The following is a 20395-nucleotide window of genomic DNA, read 5'->3' as shown; positions in this document are numbered from 1 at the left end:
CGGGAGGCCCCATTAGCTAAGTGGTGCTTCAGGTTAAGAACAGTTTCAGGTTAAGAACGGACCTCCAGAATGAATTAAGTACGTATCCCAAAACATTCTACAGCAAAATATAAAATCATCATAATAAACAATATTCTGATAAAAGTCATCTACTTAACTGCTCAGAAAAGCCAATCTGTGCCCCCAGCTCAGTCAGCAATTTTAAAATTCCCTCCCGTATCTGTGTTGTCTCTAAACATTAATTAAAAGCTGTGAATTCCACGATTCCTCTTCAGATGTGGCTGCAGTGCTGTGTTGTCAGATAAGTGCTGTGCTACACCTTCTGCTGGTGATGCTGTTGGCCAGTTGACAGCTGTAAATCCTCAGAGTTTTAAGTTAGGGCCCTGACCAGTGTTAGTACTGTAGCATAAATTTTCAGTCAGCATCTTCTGACTTTTTGGGCACAACTAATTGCATTGCAACTCAGAAAATATGTAATTAGGATCTTGGTAATTAGGATTTCCTGTGGGAGCTCTGATTGGATCTGGGGGAGGTTTTTGGTTCCTACCCCTACTTTTATTCCTTGTGGTGCTTTCCTGGTTTAAATCCTCTCCATCTGTCCTTTGCCCCATGGGAAGAAACATGCAGGTGTCCATATGCACCTGTATGCATTTCCCTGCAATGAAAAAAATAGTAGCTGGAGGGGTGTAATTGAAACTGGGGTGCATGAAGGAAAGAGTTAATCCTGCACTCATAGATCCAGTGTGGGAACTTGTGTATAAGAACTTTTATATGCAGAAATGGGTATGGTGCTGAATGTGCAAGGCACAGGTGACACACTTCTCTCCCTGCCCCCATGGCCTTCATTGCAAAGTGAGGCTCACAAAGAGGTGAAGCAACATCAAAAGCTTAGTAATAGCTCTATTATCATCACACCCACAATTTCACGAGGCCATATGGAAATAGCTGTGCTCTATAAATGCCAAGGTAGGTCTTGAAATGGGGCTGGGCTTCATTCTTTTGAGGCACAGTGTCAGGCTGGTGGTTCAGTGGCACTAACTGGATGACCCTGCCAAACAACTGTTGTAAGCTGATCAGCACATTTTATTTAACCATTACATGCCTCATTGTCTTCATGACTAAATGTGTTTTGTGAGATGCCAGAGTTGTCTGTGATGGAAGACAGCCTTGCAAATAAGTTCGCAGAAACTACTAGCTCAGATAAAACAATGACTAGCTTGTCTGTCCATGTAAATGTGTCACAACAACAGCCAGGACAAAAAAGAACCAGCTTTCTTTCTCTATGCTTGTCACCAATTCTTATTTGCCATGGGCAAGAAGTTACTAAAAAGCCACATAGGCCAAGCTAAATGTGATGAGGCAGCAACATTGTTATCCACTAGTCTGGCCTGTGAACATATGAAGGGTTTATGTGTCATTTGCTTTTAACATGAAATGGAATGTGTGGGAGGCAGAGCCATAGCTGGGGGAGGGGAGGCTAGCCATATTTTTTGCCCCAGGTGAAGCCTCCATAACGGCGTCATTGAGGCTCCGAGCCTGTATCTGTGTCTAGGCAAGTGTGTGTGGTGTGTGTGTTTGTTCGTGCACATGCGCCAAGCTGGATCTTTAACCTGGGTGAAACTTGCCCCTGCCCATGTCTTACCTTTTTGTGCTCAGTTGCATCTAGGAATATTCTCACTGGTCTTCTCCCCAATATTTGAATGTGTCTTTATATTTTATATGTGTTGTGAGGCACTTTGTAGAGCATGGTTCTTAAAAAAATGAATTGAAAATCTTGTTAATTAATAACTCATTTCTGGGGATGCTGCTAAGCTGGAAGAAAATCTGTGATTTTTAATAAAGGGTGGTCTAAATATAAAATGAATAAGAATGCTTTGAGTAGCAGAGTGCTAAGGAAGGAAAGGGTATGGTTTTGTTCCATTTCATGGGTTGGGGATGGGACAGGACACTAATTTCTGTTTCTGGGAGAAAAGCAGTAGAGAGGTAGTAAAAAGGGCAGAGAAAGATACCATTGTTTTATGTATGCTTAGTGTGACATTACTAAGGAAAGTGCATTGGCAGTTACTAGCGCATAAAAAGATATACCTTTGCTCCGCTTGATATCTGCTCTTGAAGAATTTAGTTTTTTAATAAGGCTGGGAAGCTTCCTCTAAAACCTGTTTCAGTTATTGCCAAGTACATGTTCACAAATGTTCTAAAGCTTATATGCCTCATTTTGAACAGTATTTTTCAAAGCTTGTGGCTTGAAAGCTAACCCTCTTCCATTGATTAGTTTTTTGTATGTCAGTGATTGTAAGCATAGAACAAGGCTTTTGCTTATTTTTCCAAGCTGCAGCTCAGCTGCCTTTATATTTGTAGGTATCTGAAAACTCTGTTTGTGATGTGGCATTGTGTCTATAAGAGTGATAAAGAAAAATGTTAACTTTGGATGTGGATCTTCCTTTCCTGCTTCTTTGGCTCAGGGCCAGCATGATTTTTAAAATGTAGATGTAAGCTAATGGGCATGGTTGGAAAGCTTTCACAATGGCCCTTATGGACTACTGGCTGTATTTGCATATAAACCATGGTTTCTTTTAGCCATGGTTTATTCAATTACCTATAAGTCATTTCATAGACAAATTGGTTTGTTTCAACAACAACAACAACAACAACAACAACAACAACAACAACAGCAACAACAACAACAACACCCCATCCATCTGGCTTGGGTTTCCCCAGCCATTCTGGGTGGCTTAGAGCATATCTAAAAACATAAAACATCAAGTGTTAGAAACCTCCTGAAACAGGGCTACCTTCAGATGTCTTCTAAAAGTTGTTTAATTCTTTATCTCCTTGACATCTGAAGGGAGGGTGCCACTACCAAGAAGGCCATCTGCCTGGTTTTCCAGCTATTGATGTCTCATACTTTTGTAAGTTGGTGAGTGTCTGGGATGAGGTGGACAAACAAGCCATGGTTAAGGAATGCTGTTGGGTTCGGAAACAAACCACATTTTGTTAATGTTAAAACTAACCACATTTTGGCTTAACAAACCATGGGTTAGCATTATGTGTGAACCAGGTGACTGTCAAACATTCAGCAGTCAGGGCAGCAGTGAAAGTCTTCTGAGAGATCAGTAACTAGTTTAAAATATACAAAAGAGGAAGGGATCAACGTTGGTCCATAGGAAAAACTCACAAATCCACATTTGGGCAATACCTTTATTAAATCAATCAAAACGTTACAGAAAAGTTTACAAGTTTCAAGTTTTCCAGAACTCTTAATCAGTCTAGATGGTAAACAAAATGTGGGGAGGGGAGAGAAGGGAAGAAATGGCAGATGTTGCAAGAACAGGAAGGGCAGAATAGGAATAAACAGGCACATTTCACAATGGAGGGAAGTAAACAGCAGAGTTCCCATGGGATCTTTGTGCTAAGGCCAGTGCTATTCAACTTAGAAATGATCTGAAGTCAGGATTGTAGTGAGGTAGCCATTGTGCTGGGCTGAATATCCTCAGTTTTCACCAACTTCTTTGGAAAGAGAAAGGACCTGTAGTACAATCTTATACATGTCTACTCAATAGTAAGTCCCATTGGGCAGAATCCAAGTAGATAGATCTGGTAACACATTGATTTTCTTGCACAATGGCACTTCCCCTTCCTCTCCTCTTCATGTTCCCCCCACCTCTCCAGATCCCCTCCGGAGGGTTGGAATAACCCCCAGAACAGATATAGGGGCCATGGGGAGAGGGGGGGGGGAACTGAAGTTTCCTTTGCATAACCAAATGTCATTGTGCAAGCAATGGGTACCCCTCAAAGGGGTACTACCTTTGAGTTCAATGACTTACTCCAAGGTTATTGCGTATAAGGATTGCAGCTTTAAGCAGGATAAATGGCAGTCTACTGGGCTTTTGCAAAACCTAGGGTTTCGACATGGAAAAGTATGATTTCTAAGGTGTGCTGTGCAAGAAATATGTCTGTGTTTGATTTAGCACACACATCCTTGGAAGTTATTTCCTGACAGATTTCCCCCTGTTTGTTACTCCCTGTCAGCGTTCAAAACTCCCATTGTTCTAGCTGCATTTTGCAACAGGGAATTTCATTAGCGTGAGCAGTTTCTGAGCTCTGAGTGCAGTACTGCACCTAAGCTTTCAGATTAAAACTGCAGAGTGGAAGGAGCTTCCTGCAGCCAATCAGAAGCCGCGCTTTGGTTTCCAAACGTTTTGGAAGTCGAACGAACTTCCGGAACGGATTCTGTTCGACTTATGAGGTACGACTGTAAAAGGTGAACACCCTTCATGACAGTACAGTGGTACCTTGGTTTAAGAACAGCTTAGTTTATGAACAACTTGGATTAAGAACGCTGGAAATCCGGAAGTAGGTATTTTGGTTTGTGAACTTTGTCTTGGAATAAGAACATGTTTTGCTTCCTGTTGAGTGTGTTCCATTTGTAAACTGACTCCCCCGCTGCTATGGGAAAGCATGCCTTGGTTTAAGAATGCTTTGGTTTAAGAACGGATAAAGGTAAAGGGACCCCTGACCATTAGGTCCAGTCGTGGCTGACTCTGGGGTTGCGGCGCTCATCTCGCTTTTTTGGCTGAGGGAGCCGGCGTACAGCTTCTGGGTCATGTGGACAGCATGACTAAACCGCTTCTGGCAAACCAGAGCGGTGCACGGAAACGCTGTTTACCTTCCCGTCGGAGAGGTACCTATTTATCTACTTGCACTTTGACGTGCTTTCAAACTGCGAGGTTGGCAGGAGCTCACCCCGTTGCGGGGATTCGAACTGCCCACCTTCTGATCGGCAAGTGCTAGGCTCTGTGGTTTAACCCATAGCGCCATCCGTGTCCCTTTAAACCAACGTACCATTGTACTAATATAGAGCATCCCCCCCCCCCATTTTGTGCATGTGGGGAGAATGCGATACTTAGAATTCTGCCAGAACTTGTTGTTCTGTGTGCAGTCTTCAAGTCCTTGGAAAAGTACATACTTCTAAAACAGTTGTTCCCAGTTCAAACTACTTTGCTCTTTGGTATTTCACAGAAATAATTCTTGAATGTTTCAATATGAATAATGAGGGTAGGGGAGTGGTTGATACCAAAGCAACAAAGGAAATATTTAACCCAGGAAATGAAAAACTGTTTTTCATTGTGGCGACACACCCATTTCAAATTGCATATGCTTGCTCCCCCTCCTTTCAAAACAAAACAATGTATTTTTATTGATGAGTCAGAATTCTGAGGCAGTCTGGTCATACACATGTATTACAACGTGACTTTATGTAATTATTTGACACTTTAGGCTATATACTTAAATTGGTTTTAAAATGCCTCTGTGGATGTGAACCATTTAGAGCAAGGGCTGCAAGAAGTTACTGGTTATTTAGATAGATGATCAGTACCAAGCTTAATTGACCTTTGTAGTCGCCATCTCTATTTTCCATGGGATTTTTGGAACCCTAAAAATAGAATTCTAAAAGCACTTACTTGAAAATATACGCGTAACTATTCTTAATTGAGTTCACAATGGTGAAGGAAAGCATCCAGTATTTGGGAATTGTTAGCTGCTCCAGATTTGTTAAAATATTTTGAAATTCAGAGTGACTGTAACACAAGTTTGTTTATTTTTATATAGCAACTCTACCAGGTTCCCAATGGATTGTCTGCAGGGAACTTATCGCACGGTGTGGTGTATGGTGTGGTGCGTAGATCTGATGATAATCATAACAAAGAAATGGTGGTTTATGGATGGTCAACTCAACAGCTGAAAGAAGAAATGAAATATATAAGAGATGTGAGTTGAATTTTCTGTACAGGATGCTGTTCATTAAAAATAAAAATAGGATTTGTTGTATTGGATTTAGTTGGTTATCACTAGTGCTTTTTTCTAAAAAAATGTTTAGGGGACTCTCATTTTCCTACTCATATTGAAATACTGCCCCTCAATGAGACCAAACTTAGATTCACAAAATGTTTAGGGGTATGCATCTCCCCTGCTTCCCCCCAGAAAAAAAGCATTGGCTATCATTATAAATAGATCAATATGTTTGGGCTGTGGAAATGATAATCTACACAGAACTGGAAGCAAGATTCAATATTTTGATTTATATATTTTATTTTCTTAGGTGAGATTAACATTGGAAAAAGTAAGAAAGAAAATGTATGGCGAATATGATGAAATGAAACGCAAAATCCAAGAGCTTACAAATGAACTGGCAGTAAGTACTCATGTACTTTAAAGATGGCAAAAGTGATAAGCTTAATAATTACTGAATTCTCAGTACGTTGATACTGTTTAGGTGGAATGAATAAGAATATTTTATTCCCATCAACATTGGTCTGATGCTCAAAGATGGTTACATTTATAAAACATGAATAAGTCAGAAGCAAGGACTACTTCCACAACCAGTGTGTCTCTGCCTAATGTAGCTACTGTTCCTTCACTCTTTTTAGCTTAGCGTGGAAATACAGGCTATAGGGTGCTTTCACGCTTCCATTTTCTTTGTCCTCCCTGGTTAATCCACCCTTTAAAATCTGTCTGTGTTTCTCTGGTTCTCTGTCCTGCATATGTCTCCAAAGTACACCCTGCTGGCCTAGCTGCCACTGGTTAGTAAGCTTTTTGTGGAATAATCACATATTTATGGAGGAGTGCCCCCAGTCCATGCACATTTCATCTAGACATGGCTCTCATTGGATGTTGGCAAGTCTAGATCTTTCATCTTACTTGGCATTGTTTGTATTACTGTGGGGTTTTCTGGTAGTGTGTTTTTGTGATCAAAATTACGCATGCTGTGTGCTGTATCCCTCTCTCAGATTTTGCTGCTGTATGCAATATCCTCCCTTCTGTTTCAGTGAAGCAGATCTCTACATTCACTCTTGTCTTGGATTTGTCGTTTTTTCCCTTCAAAGCATTAAGCACAGGCCACCTGGATTCCTTATCTAGTCTCTCTCTATACATCTATGCTAGTATATATCTGGCTGCAATGTCAGTATAGTGCCATTTTGTATTTTGCCCTGAAGATATTCTGGGTCAGGTGCTTAATGCACCTTGTGATCAATATTTTAACATCTGTAAATTGTGGGGCATTTTTACAGGAATATTATAAAAATAGATATTAGGGCCGCAATACAGAGAGCAGTATTAAGTGCAAATATTGTTTGAATGTGACCTCTAGGACAGCCACACACTAATGAATTATTACACATCATTTCTGAAGCTTTCAAGTTTCAAGTGTCTTTTGCCATACAACATGGGGTACTACTCTGCAGGAACCACAAAGTCAAAGATGATTCATGCCACTTCTTTTGAGGAAGGTGCATTGGGACAGCTTTAGTGGACTCTTAACGGCAGCCAGGACATATTTCATTGCCAAGCGTAGAACACAACTTTACTTCCCCTTGCAAAAGTGTGAACTGTGACAAGTAATGATGGAGCACATGTATTTCCATAGATGCCTGTAAAACACATTGTATAAACAGGTAACCTTAATACAAAACAACTGGTAAGCTTGCAGTTCCTGCTATCTTAAGTTAAGGGGAAAATCTTGCTTATATTTCTTCAGGTATCAAGTGCTCAACAAGAATCATTGGACAATCACATAGAAGTGCACTCTGCAGCTCTGAATAGCTTCAGTGAAATGAATAACTCGTTGACCTCAGCCTCAATTGAGTTGCAGGTAAATTGCTGATAGTATGGTCACCATAGATACATGATTATGTTGGCAAACATCACTGCTCTTACGTCAGTTGTATAAAGCATCGGTAGGCCAAAATGACAATTAGTTAAACATTTAGAGCTAGGACTCTCTTCTTTTAAATATCCAGTGGTAGAAAAGCATTGTGAATTAAAGCACATAACTTACATTTTAGAGTTAAGTGCTTACGTCATTTTCTGCAAGATAAATTAATATAAAATGCAGTGGGCCCACAACTTAAGTTTGCTTTACTTATGCTACTGCAACCTTATGTGTGGGTGTGAGGGTGGGGGATAAATAAATAAATGAAGAGCAGGGGAAACTCGATGTTCGCTGCTATCCATTTATTTATTTCTCCACCCACTTGCACACCCAATGGCTTTTCCTTGCTTACAGGGATCTGGGAAGGTTGCAGGAGGGTCCTGGGAAGCTGTCAAAGCCCATGTGCCTCCTTCCTAGAGCCTGGTGAGCAGCTTTCCACCTCATTTATCAGGCTTTGGAAAGGAGGCGCAAGGGCTTTGGGAACCTCCCTCGCACCTCTGAGCCTGGGCTGTTTGAGGACTTTGGGAGTGTCCCAGAGTGCTCTGGAAGCTTTTCCAGAGCCCAGTAAGCAGTCCTCTTTCTCCCAGGGAGGCAGTTTAAGGGGTTCTTGACTTTGTACAATATTGCCTTTGCATGTTGACCCCGGGAGCTTAACTCTCGTGTAAGTGGTGAGCCCACTGTATTAAAGTATTGTGTTGTAATGTATTGTGTTGTAATGTGTTGTGTTTTGGTCTTAAAGCCAGCATTTCATGCTTGGTAGTCTGTTATTTCACAGTAATCTATAATGCTTCTTGGTTTATTTTTGGATGGATTTGCACCAGAAGATTCTCTTCTCCTCTCCTCGTCACCATTCCCTATTCACTAGTAATCCTAGGGCAGGGGTGGAGAAAGTTTATTGGATTCCCCCACTTTCTGTGGGCAGAGTTTGACAAGTGGATAGGGACCACATACCTTTCAATCTCCTGATATCAAAATGACATCAGAGAATCCTTTTTGTTGAGAGGGTTTGAAACCAAACCATGTGGGCAAATGCACAGCATTCAAAGCCCCTATCAAAGCACTCTGCAAGTCTTGAGGAGTGCTTTGTAAGGAGTGTTCCAAACTGGTGGGTAGGGCTAGGCGATTTATCAATACATCGCACAAAACCAGTTTGAAGTCTTTATTGTGGTAACAATTTTGGAATTTCTGACCCAGCAAAAAATCGTGAATGCCAGCACCATGCCTTTCGCTCCTGGGCGTCACCGGTGTTTTGCTGAAGGTCCCTCCCAAGATGCTTGAGTGGGTCTGGGGGCGGCAGCTGTGCCTGCGCCCACCTCTTGCATGTGCTCACTCACTCACCCACCTGCCTGCCCGCAGCAGCAAGAGCACATGGAAAGCAGCAGTGGCTTCTCTTCCTTGCTTCTGAAGCTGTGTGCTTGGTACGTGCTGGCGGCTGTGATTGCTGCACCTTAGCACTAAGGCAGAATGGAGCCGCCTCTGGCTCCTTGCACGGCACAAGCCAATGCTCTGGAGGGTGACTCCCAGTAGCTGCCGCTTGTCCGGCAGCAGGCAGCCATCAATATGAGCCAGAGCTGGCGGCAGGTCCGGACCAGCTTTGGGGAGAGGCTGTGCCGCGAATGGCCTCGGTTTCAGGGAGGCTGGTGCCCCAGGAGGCCAGCAGTGCCCTGTGGCTACTTGGCATGTATGGCACCTTGCAGCACCCTGACAGTTACACTCTGCCTGCCTAACCTTGCCATGAAGTGGCAGAACCTGTGAACAGTGTCACTGATCACCTGTGTGGCTGTCTACAAAGGGCTGCCTACTGAGTTAGTTCAAACCGCTTTGAAGTTCACATCCAGGAATTAACGCTGGCTGCTTGCTTTTCCCTTCCCTGCCTTATCTCCTCATTCTTCCTTCTTTCTAGACCTCATGATATATCACTACATCATGATGTTTAGCTGGCGATATCTTATGAGGTTGAAAACCAGATATCGCCCAGCCCTGCTGGTGTGTGGTGCTTGCAAACACCTTTAGGCTGAGCCAGGGCTTCACTTGCTTCAAACCTGACGTCATATATGACATCAAACCTAGGTCAGAGGGGTATGGCTTGGCCAAAATGGTTTTGCTGGCCAAATGGAGAGGCTGAAGGTTCTCCACCCATGCTCTCAGAAATCTTACATAGAACTGGGTCCTACAAATAATCTGTTGTATTTGTGGGTCTCTTGTACAGCACAAACTTGGTAAGTCTGATCTTAAAGTTTGTTCAATATGTCTGGTCCTTGCATCTCTCTCAAAGGAGTAATGGGGGGTGGGGAGGGAATGCTGGGAGAAAAAAAGAAGCTTTTTTTTCAAGTTTCCCCAGTTTTTCAAGCAACTGAATTAATTTTGTATTTTTAAAAATATGTTCACAGAAAACTTTAGTTGATGTTACTTTAGAGAATACAGTTATACGAGACCAAATAAAAAATCTGAAACAAACACATGAACAGTCTATGGAAAAACTGAAGGAAAAGCACAAACAGCTAGAAACTGCCAGAGTTGAAAACGAGCTGCTCAAACTCAAGGTAAGCTGAGGCAATACAATGCATGGGTGGTGGAGGATCCTACTGCTGATGATGCCTGGAAAAGGAAATTGCAGTGCCTCACAGCATGAGGAACGTGATAATCTTTTCAAAACAGTGACTGGTTGGAAAGGCAGTATCTGTGGAATGTTATATCATTACTCATTTATTGACACAGAATTCAGGATGTGTTTACCTCAAAACTTGCCTATTCTCCTGCCCCTTGCTTTTGTTGGTAGTGTTCATGAATTTTAGTTGCAACTCTGTTTTCTATTATGATGGGGAACAGCTGTGTAGGCTGAGAAAGCGGAGAGTGAAAGCCTAGTATATATAGTCTTGGTATTTGTAAGCTGGTCTGGGAGCCTTTTTTCTGCCGAAAAGTAAGGTAAAATGTAATATATATATGGTGCCAGTCCCATTGAAGTGACCAGGAGCTGTGTTCCTGCATAGGTCCCTTTAATTTGAAAGAGGCCTGTGCCAGGCAACTCTCTGGTGGTTTCAGGATTGTGTCCCAGGTTGGATCATAGAATCATAGATTTGGAAGGGACCCTGAGGGTCATCTAGTCCAATCTCCTGCAGTCCAGGATTTCAAGTAAAGCATCCATGATGGATGGCCAACCAAACTCAGTTGAAAGGCTGGGGGGTGGAGGGGGTTTGGATTTTCAGCTTCAGGCATAATATGTCTTAGGACAACTTCTTGAGCTTCTGCTTCATGGCATCCGATTTTCTTCTGCCAATATATTCCTTTCGCTTTCTGTCTTACATGTTTCATTTGGCTGTGAGAAATGTCCTCATTTTTTTAATAGGTAGAATGTTCACAGGAAGCAAATGCAGAAGTAATGAGAGAGATGACCAGAAAACTATACAGTCAATATGAAGAGAAGCTACGAGAAGAAGAACAAAAACATAAACTTGAGAAAGAAACTCTAATAGTACGTGGGAAGCTTTTTCCTGTGTTGTGTATTATTGTGGTGGTGGGAGAGTCTTACACCAAACAGAACATGGAAACCCCAGGTTGTGAGTTTCAGCAGGCCTCTTACTGAGTAGCTGTGCCTAGTCCATCCACTTGTAAAGAGGAAATGGTTTTGATGGGTTGCTGCAAGGCTGAGTGATGGACACATGCTTTGTTTTATAGTTTTTGTTTTGTTTTGATTTCAACTGAACATGTACGTGATATGTACAGACTAGTTTACCAACTAGTGTAGTAGCAGGAAGCCAAGTCATCTTCCAGTGTACACTGTGGTGTGAGGATATGTTGTAAAATCAATAAAAAGGAAAAAAAAAGAAACCTAAATATTTCAGAGGAAGAAAATTGAAATGCCTTTAGTTTTGTGCACATTTACTTGGAATTTAATTCCATTTAACTCAGCAGAACTTGTGTCCAAATAGGGATGGAAGGATTTGTTAATATTGGTTCTCTCAGTTTCTCATTTTTCCAATCTTAAAATCAATTCTCAACATTTTTGCAGCAGTTTGCCATTAAAAAGCCCACATGAAATTGTTTCAGTTTTTAGTGTGAATTTCTCCTAATAAACATATTTTTGTATGTAGTTTGACTAATGTACATATTTTTGCAAGCAATTTCTCCTAATATAACGAATATTTCACTACTATATTCATTTTTATGCACACTTTCCACTGCCTTACTGTAAATGTTGCTTATTTGGATAAGTATATCACAAAATTTGGATGTGCAAATTTTGAAGGATGTCTGCATTTTGGTTTTCATATTGTCTGGGAACATGCAAATTTGATAGATTTGGCTTTAAATGTGTGAACTGGTTTTAATTTCTCCTTCATCTCTACTTCCATATAAACATGTACAAGATTGGGTTATAATAGGTTACTTTTAAGATAATTTGTTTGACTTTGCTAAGAAAAAGTAAGTTAATAATGTTATTTCCAAAATGCTTACTGTCATTAAGCTTTCAATACCTGTAGGTCTAGAGTCAGAAGGAACAAAGTGGGTGTGTTTGTTGTACCTATAGCTTTTCACATAGTTAGATTTTCTGGGGATCATGGGGGACTGTGACTGCAAAATGAACTCTGGTAGCTGATGCTTACTGCCCTTCTGGGGAAGAGTTGTAGACCAGTGAAGGTGCTCCTGCTTTGCATGCAGAAGGCTCCCAGGTTCAATCCCTGGCATCTCCAGGCAGGGCTGGGCAAGACTCTTGCTGGAAACCCTGGAGAGCTACTATCAGAATAGGCAGTGCTGAACTATGTGAACCAATGGTCTGAGTCAGGATAGAGCAGCTTCCTGTGCTCCAAGCTTTCTCCGGGGTCTGGGAGAGAGGATTTTCAGAGTGGGGATGAGGCTGACAAGAGAATTGGAAGCAGAGATATATTCCTGATAGAACATTGCTTTAGGACATTACCCTGCTTATACAGTGTATTGCTGATTCTGCTTATTTTAACATTTTCTTCACAGTCTGAAACAAATAGACTACTTACAGCCATTGAAGATGCAAATAAGAAGATGAGACTTACCGAGATGAGTTTACAAGAAAAAGACCAAAGAATTGGCGAGCTGGATCAGTTTATTTTGCGCATGGAAGATGTAAGTGTGTACACTAAAATTCCTCAATACAGTAAATTGTCTGTGTGCTTGCTTCATCCATTTTACAAAAATACACAGATGGTTTAAGTTTCCTCAGTTGTTGTGGTGCAGAGAGTATTTCATATATAAAATAGCAATTGGGTTGGGGACAGTTGTTTTTACACTTATCTATTTCTGTGTGCACAGATATTTTTTTTAAAAATAAGTAAATATAGTTGTATATACCACTATTTGATTAAATGTTATCCAGAGCAACTTGCAGCACATTAATACCACCCCCAATGCTGAGGCCCTTTGCTCCTTTGGCCATAGTGTCAACTTTCTTCTTCCAGTGGCTGTCATAGGACAATTGACACAGTTCCGTTGTGGCAGAGAGCGGAAGAAGCAGGCTTCCTACATCTACTCATTCCCTGTCCTTTGTCTGAGTCTAGACCAGACTTCCTCTTTCTGTGGCAATTTTCTTGAGAGAGCAAGGGGAGGCACAGCCTTCCAGTGGCCCATAGTCCTCCGAGTCAATGGCAGGGGGTAGAATAGGGGGAGGAAAGTTCTGTAGCCCTCCAGATGCTGTTGGACTCTGAGCTCCTATCAGCTGCAGTGAGCCTGCATGGCTAATGGTGAGAGATTAAAGAAGCTGGAGTCCAAGAACCTCTGCAAAGCCATAGGTTGCCCATCACAGGGGTTAGGGTACCCAGGGCAACTGGCTCAATATTGAGTTTGTTTGTTGAAAATCACAGCCAAGCATCAAATATGTTTTTACAAGTGACTGCAGCAAGCCTGCTGCCCACATACCTCTTGTGACATTCATAGTACTGCTGTTGAACAAGTTGTGGCAGATTTCCTCTTGCTTCCTTGTGTCTCCTGCCCTGCCCTTTTCTTTTCATGGACTTTGCCCCGGGTGAATGTCATGCTAGTTTTGAGACGATGGCTATATCTCAATGTGATTTAACAAGATTTTATTTTGAATTTAATGTAAGCTAGAAAATCTATGAAGTAGACTTATCTTCTCACACATCTAAACATTTGATTTTAGTGATCCTCCCAATGCCAAACCTATGTACTTTACAAGATTTGCACATTCTCATATGTGACCATATTTTTGAAAGTTTAGTTTAATTTATTGATTCAGACACACACCTTTTTGTACATACTTATAATAGATAAGATAAAGTGTTTATGCATGCTGCTAAGCCAAACTATGCCTTAGCATGAATGACAAAAGGTGTGGCCACGCAGAGACAGGATTGCAGCCACTTTGTTGCTCCCCAGTTGTTTTGGTGGCGCACTAAGTTGTGGTCTGCCTTAATGTATTGCTTAAACCCAAGCTTGTGGTTTAGCTTTCCAGACAAACCATGATTAGTAAACCATAGGGCAAGCCTTGGTTACAACTCCTGGTTGTCTAGAGCTGTCTCAATCATGAGCTCAGTTTTGGAGGACATGCTCATTCAAGCCATGCCATAGCACCACAACATAACTGGGAAGGAGCAAAGCAGCTGCAATTTCCTTTCCAGGAGCCCACACATTTGCTTGTTCATTCTAAACCATGGTTCTAGATTCAGGTATGTAGCCATGTTGGTCTGACGCAGTCGAAATATATATGAAAATTGTCCAGTAGCACCTTAGAGACCAACTAAGTTTGTTCTTGGTATGAGCTTTCCTGTGCATGCACACTTCAGATACACTGAAACAGAAATCACCAGACCCTTATATATAGTGCGGTGGGGCTTGGTTTGAGTTAGCATTTGGTTTGTGTTACCATGGTTTGAGTTAGCATTATGTGCAAACCAGGCCAATATCAAAATGAACAAATTACCACAAGCTAATATCTTTCAAGGAGGCAACAATTCTAAAAATACTCTCTAGAAAGTACACTTTTCACTGCCTGCCTAAAAGCAGGCAGTGATGGGGGAGGGCACGCCTTTCTAAGAAGATAATTGCACAGTCCAGAGTCCACAATGGAAAAGTCCCTTTCCTTTGTGGTCAGCTGCTGCATCTCTGATGCTGGAGGAAGATGAAGAAGGTCCTCGTGGTCAGTGCAATTCATCCATTTTCATCAATGTATTGTACAATTCACACTGGGGGGTTATAGCCTGAAGTTGTTGCTGAGGATCACATTCTGAAACACGACTTCTTTGCTGTTGGAAAACTGGTTTACAATTCCAATTTAATTAATATTGGAACACCACAGTCGCAATTAATATGAGCATAGGAATTTTCTTTCGTAGAAGAGAAGATTAGTGTTCACATAGCTGAGAGGGGGAAACACCCACCTTATGCTGGTAACATATGCCTATATACCTTATCCATTAATGTGCATTGACAGTGTGCAGTTTTTGAAAATTATGACATAATAACAACTCAAAGAGAGAATGAAGAAGACTTTTACCCTTGCCAGATTCAATTTCCTTCCATCTGCATTACTGCAGGGCAGATTTGAAGGCAAACCATATTCAGAGCAAATATGCCTATATGGTGTGAAGGAAGTCAAAACTGCTACTCATGCCCTACTACATTGTCATTATTACAAGGCTATACTGTACGTTCTATGTTTATCACTCCAATCATGCAGCAAACCGCAAGCAGAACTGATGATTGCTACTTAAAATACTTAAGAGAGGACAGGGAACCAGAGATTACATTAAAAGTGGCTAAATTCTGTGCTGCTGCTATAAAATTAAGGGGATAAGCTTTGAATGAATCTAATGGCCAGTGTCTTAATATGCTTTAAATTAGTGGTTAAGGTTTAACTTAAAATATTTTAGCTGTTTTGTATCTGAATTATTTATCGTGTATCAGCTCATAAAACTTAATTTTAATCTATTACTATCTGTATGCTCTCTGTTGTTGTATATGTTTGCACTGGTCAGAACGAAATACATCAATTCATTCAAAGATCTCAAAGGCTCTCTAAGTGTACAGATACCTTTCCCTCCTGGGCTCTATTTTGGTTCCATTTCTAATTTGACCCTGAGGTGAGGATAAGGTGGCAGTGCCGGGAGGCGTTTATGTAAGGGATTATTCAAAAATTATATCCCCCACTTGTAGTCTAGAATGGTACAATCCACTCTTATCACCTCATTCTGATGCATATGTAGACCAGGTCTCATTCTTCAATATGAATTTTGAGGCTAAGCAACTACCTGTATCCAGGTACAGTGTTTAGTGCAGAGGGAAAGAAGACATGAATGACTGGCCCACCCAAGTAGGAGGTTGTAACAGTGTTGAAACTAGAACAACCTTTTCTGGTGGTTTTCATCAATTTGGAAGGGCTGGATGAAAAGTAGCCATTCATAAAGGTGTCCTGTTCTGTAAGAATTTGGGGCTGTTGGGGGAAGCTTGATGGTGTCCTGTCAAAAGGCCATGACAGGAGTCTAGGGCGCCCAGAGCACTTGCAGGATCTTGGAGAGCTCCCAGGGTCTTGCTGTGGTAGTTCTACTAGCTGTTCTCTCTACCAGCCTTTAGCACCAACTGAAGCCTTATCTGTGTTGTCTCTACTGTGCTGCTGAAAGCTCCACCTGCCCTGTGCCAACCATTTACAGCTTTAAAGGTAAAGCACAAGCACTAAGAACTGGGCTCAGGAGTGAATGGACCTTGTTTTTTTTTTAGTCTATGTGTTTGGATCTCTATGAGCAGTGTGTGCATTCCAATGAAAAGTGTTTTGTATACTGTAGTTGATTTCTTACATGTTAAAAGACAGAAATATATAAAAATGTATTTTCCCACATAGGAACGCCATCAACTGCAAAAGCAACTCATAGAATATGAAATACAACTTAATGGAGCAAACCTTCACAGTCAGGCAGGCAGACAAAGGTGAGGTCTTGATTCTTTCTAGGATTCTTGGTGCTCATAAACTATCCCTAACTGTAGTTGATAATTAACTTTGAATGATACAATGTTAGATTTTTTTAAAAAAAATTCTCAGTATGCCATATATACTGCTACTATCTGCATTCCTTATAGAGAAGGAGCCCTGCACAATTCTTCCATAGTAATTTGCAGTGGTGACTGGCCTGGTGGGGTCATCACTGCAGTGTACCTGGACAGGGCTGGTGGGGAGGGTGGCTGAGGTTATGTTGTAAAGAAAATCCAGTGCTCTTGCTGTGCATCGCTGACCTTACTGTCATCCCCCAGTGCCATCCAGGTAAGCTGTAGTGATGTTGATGGTGGGGGGCGGTGTGGCCCCACCCCACCTGCTATTACTGGTAATATGCATGCATGGCTTCTCAGTTGTAAAAATAAGTAAATGTTTCTTTAGTCTTCATTGTGTGGAAGACCTTAAAGGTTTCTTCAAGGCATTAAAATGTCACTTGTCTACAGGACCTGACTAAAGGTCATCTTCTGATTTGGAGAATGCTCATTACTGAGCAGAAGAGCATCACTAACATTAGTATTTCCTTTGAGAAATTTATGTACATTCTTTCTTCCCTAAAAATCCAGATTTTCTTTGATGCCTTGTGGGCTACTTTCTGAAAACCATTTATACTTTCTTTGCCCAACAGCTTTTATGGTGACGATAACAATTAGGAGCTCAAGTCCTGGAAAACATGGAGAAAGAGAAGGGCAATTAAGAAAACTATGCAGAGGTGTGCCTTCCAGTCAGGAAAATTATTTGACAGGAAATATTTATAATGGGAAGATAAGAAGAGCTGGATCAGACACACCAAAGTCCCTAGGGATCCAGTCTGTCTGTGCATCCACATGTTGAAGGGCCCTTTCATGCAGGAGCCCCTCCAGGTGGGCACAGAGGCATTTGTTGTATGAGGAGAACCTAATTTGCCACGGAGAGAAAATCTGTGAGGAAATTTGAACTGAGCACAGTTTTACATAACTCTGTCAAGCAGGCCTGGACAATGTGTTGATGCATCGCCCAGGACCAGTATGAGGGGCAGACCATGATGGCAACTTCACTCGGCAGTATATTGCAGGAGAAACCAATGCCGCTGCTGAGTCCTGCTGCCAGTGCCGCTTTCAACATTGGGCCGCTGGTAGCAGAGGGACTCAGGAGCAATGGCGGGTTCACCCGTAATATACTGCTGGGTGAAGCCTTCTCACTCTCCAGCCGAGCTATACAAAGAAGCCCTAAGGTTCCTCACGCTTGCTTGCAGGCAAGCAGGAGGGACTTTGGGGCTCGCTCAGCTGGGGGGCAGGAGCCTTCCCACCCCCACCCTCAATTGAGCAGCACAAACAAGCTGTGTGGTCCCCAGCACCTCATGGGGTGCCTCATGAAAGCGCCTCAGCTCCTGCGGTGAGAGCCAAAGCAGTTTCACCCCATGCATTGTGGGTTGGAACCAATGCAGCTTGTTGTTTCAACTTTGTGGTGTATTGCCAGATTGCAATGTTTGACTGGTGATACATTGCAGTGTTGAAAAGCTGACATCGCCCAGCCCTACTGTCAAGACACTCCAGAATGTACTCAAAGGGCAGGCCAGACAAGATTTGAAAAGCTGCAGCGCTGGCCCAAAGCATACATGATGGTGACAGCCACGTCTGCCCCATTCATAGATAGACTGGTCTAATTTTAACATTAAAAGGGGTATGCAAGTGGGGTGGGTGGGAAGTCCAACTCCCTAGCCACACCTGCCCATCTTCCATCTCCCTATCATTGGGCCAGGCTCCAGCACTAGAAACGAGTTGTGCTGAGAGAAAAATGACTGACTGAAAGGCCTTTGGCAAAGTGGGGAGGGTTCAGTTTCCCTCATTTGTATGGTCACTTTTCTGTTAAAGTTGGACACACACACCTCTGAACAGGAAAGGCATGTCAACAAAATGTGGCTGACAACAACAAATGATGTTGCTGTTACACTCAGGTTATATGGGCTTCCCATAATGAGCATCTGGTTGGCCACTGTGAGAAGAGAATGCTAGACAGGTCCTTTGACCTGTTCAGCTGCATACAAGCTCTTCTGATGTTCTTATGTACATCAGCTCCTCCTCCACTGCCACTCCCCACCACTACCACTTGTTCCTCTCCAGCCTCCTTTTTTCTCCCTTGCTGCCTTCAGCATGCCAGGGCTTCCCTGGGCTGTCTCCAGTTGCCTCAAGCAGCAAAAAAGATGTAGGTGGGGGGGGGCATTTTCTGTTTTGCATTAAGCAGCAAATGTTCTGGGCTTGCCTTGTTGTACATACATAAGTTAGAACTTTCACTTGGAGTGAAGTTTGTTTTGTCCCCAAATGAAATGCTGACGGATAGGATTATTGATATGTCCCACTTAAAACCTTCCAGGAATTGTGGCCAAGTATAAAATGTACCAGGGGATGTGGGTGGCGCTGTGGGTTAAACCACAGAGCCTAGGACTTGCCGATCAGAAGGTCGGCGGTTCAAATCCCCACGACGGGGTGAGCTCCCGTTGCTCGGTCCCTGCTTCTGCCAACCTAGCAGTTCGAAAGCATGTCAAAGTGCAAGTAGATAAATAGGTACCGCTCCAGCGGGAAGGTAAACGGTGTTTCCATGCGCTGCTCTGGTTCGCCAGAAGCGGCTTAGTCATGCTGGCCACATGACCTGGAAGCTGTACACTGGCTCCCTTGGCCAATAAAGCGAGATGAGCGCCGCAACCCCAGAGTCGGTCACGACTGGACCTAATGGTCAGGGGTTCCCTTACCCTTTAACTTTACCTATAAAATGTACCAGGCGTACATTTAACAAAGTATTTTCTAAAATTAAATTCTAAAATCTCCACCAATTTTTCAAATTAAATTGCTTCTGAATCTTCCACCTCCTCTGATTCATACTCTAAAATAGATTACTTTGCAACTGATGAAAAGCTTCCTTTCTATAAGGTAAAGATCATCTAAGGCAGGTGGTAGTTGGCTTACTGAAGACAATTATAAATTTGTAGATATATGTTGCGAATTGGACTAGATGACCTTTGGGACCCTTCCAACTCTATGATTCTGTACTTCCCATTTATGTGTCATTGGTTTTATCATTGACAGACCTTTTTTTCTTAAAGTATTTGATACAGTGTTGGGGAAGCAGCTGTTCAACAGATTTATTTCTTACTAATTTTAATTTACTAATTTAGTATTCACATCTTTTGTTAGGTCACATCAGTTAGAGGAGGTTACAGCTAGTCTGCGAGAACGAATCAAACATCTGGATGACATGGTTCTTTGCCAACAGAAGAAAGTCAAGCACATGGTTGAGGAAGTAAGTTGTGGCATTTTTATTTATTTTTTACTCTGAATAACCTAATATTCTAATGTGAAGATTTTCTTAAGGCAGAGATTGGAAACATTATCAAATAGATGTAATGATCATAAATATTTTTTCAAGAACAATCATGTTAAAATGTTTTTAAAATGTTAATTTAAATTTTCACTTTGACCAATCACAGTTATACCAGAAATCAGACAATACGGTCTGTGAACAACTTCTTCTTCTTCTTCTTCTTCTTCTTCTTCTTCTTCTTCTTCTTCTTCTTCTTCTTCCCCTCCTCCTCCTCCTCTTATCATCATCATCACTATTTATTATTAAAAATATTGCTGTTTTCTTAATGTTCTTGGCCAATGTGGCAGTTGGAACATGAAATGCAAACATAATTTCTAGCTAATGAAGGTACAGTGCTGCCCCGCAAGACGAGCGCCTCG

At 42.0% G+C, this 20395-nt stretch overlaps 1 protein-coding gene across 1 annotated transcript in view; it reads left to right on the top strand.

Moving 5' to 3' along the window:
• MYZAP (myocardial zonula adherens protein) overlaps nucleotides 1-20395 on the top strand; it is a 62475-nt gene that overhangs the window by 7291 nt on the left and 34789 nt on the right. The window contains exons 3-10 of the mRNA XM_081840702.1: nucleotides 5611-5769; nucleotides 6101-6193; nucleotides 7538-7651; nucleotides 10102-10254; nucleotides 11058-11183; nucleotides 12680-12808; nucleotides 16533-16618; nucleotides 19850-19955. Of these exons, the coding sequence (XP_081696828.1) occupies nucleotides 5611-5769; nucleotides 6101-6193; nucleotides 7538-7651; nucleotides 10102-10254; nucleotides 11058-11183; nucleotides 12680-12808; nucleotides 16533-16618; nucleotides 19850-19955 (966 nt within the window). The remainder of the gene's footprint in view (nucleotides 1-5610; nucleotides 5770-6100; nucleotides 6194-7537; nucleotides 7652-10101; nucleotides 10255-11057; nucleotides 11184-12679; nucleotides 12809-16532; nucleotides 16619-19849; nucleotides 19956-20395) is intronic.

Source organism: Podarcis erhardii (genome assembly GCF_964252035.2).
Source record: "Podarcis erhardii genome assembly, chromosome: 14".
NCBI classification, from domain to species: Eukaryota; Metazoa; Chordata; class Lepidosauria; order Squamata; family Lacertidae; genus Podarcis; species Podarcis erhardii.
This window is presented reverse-complemented; position numbering and strand designations above follow the sequence as displayed.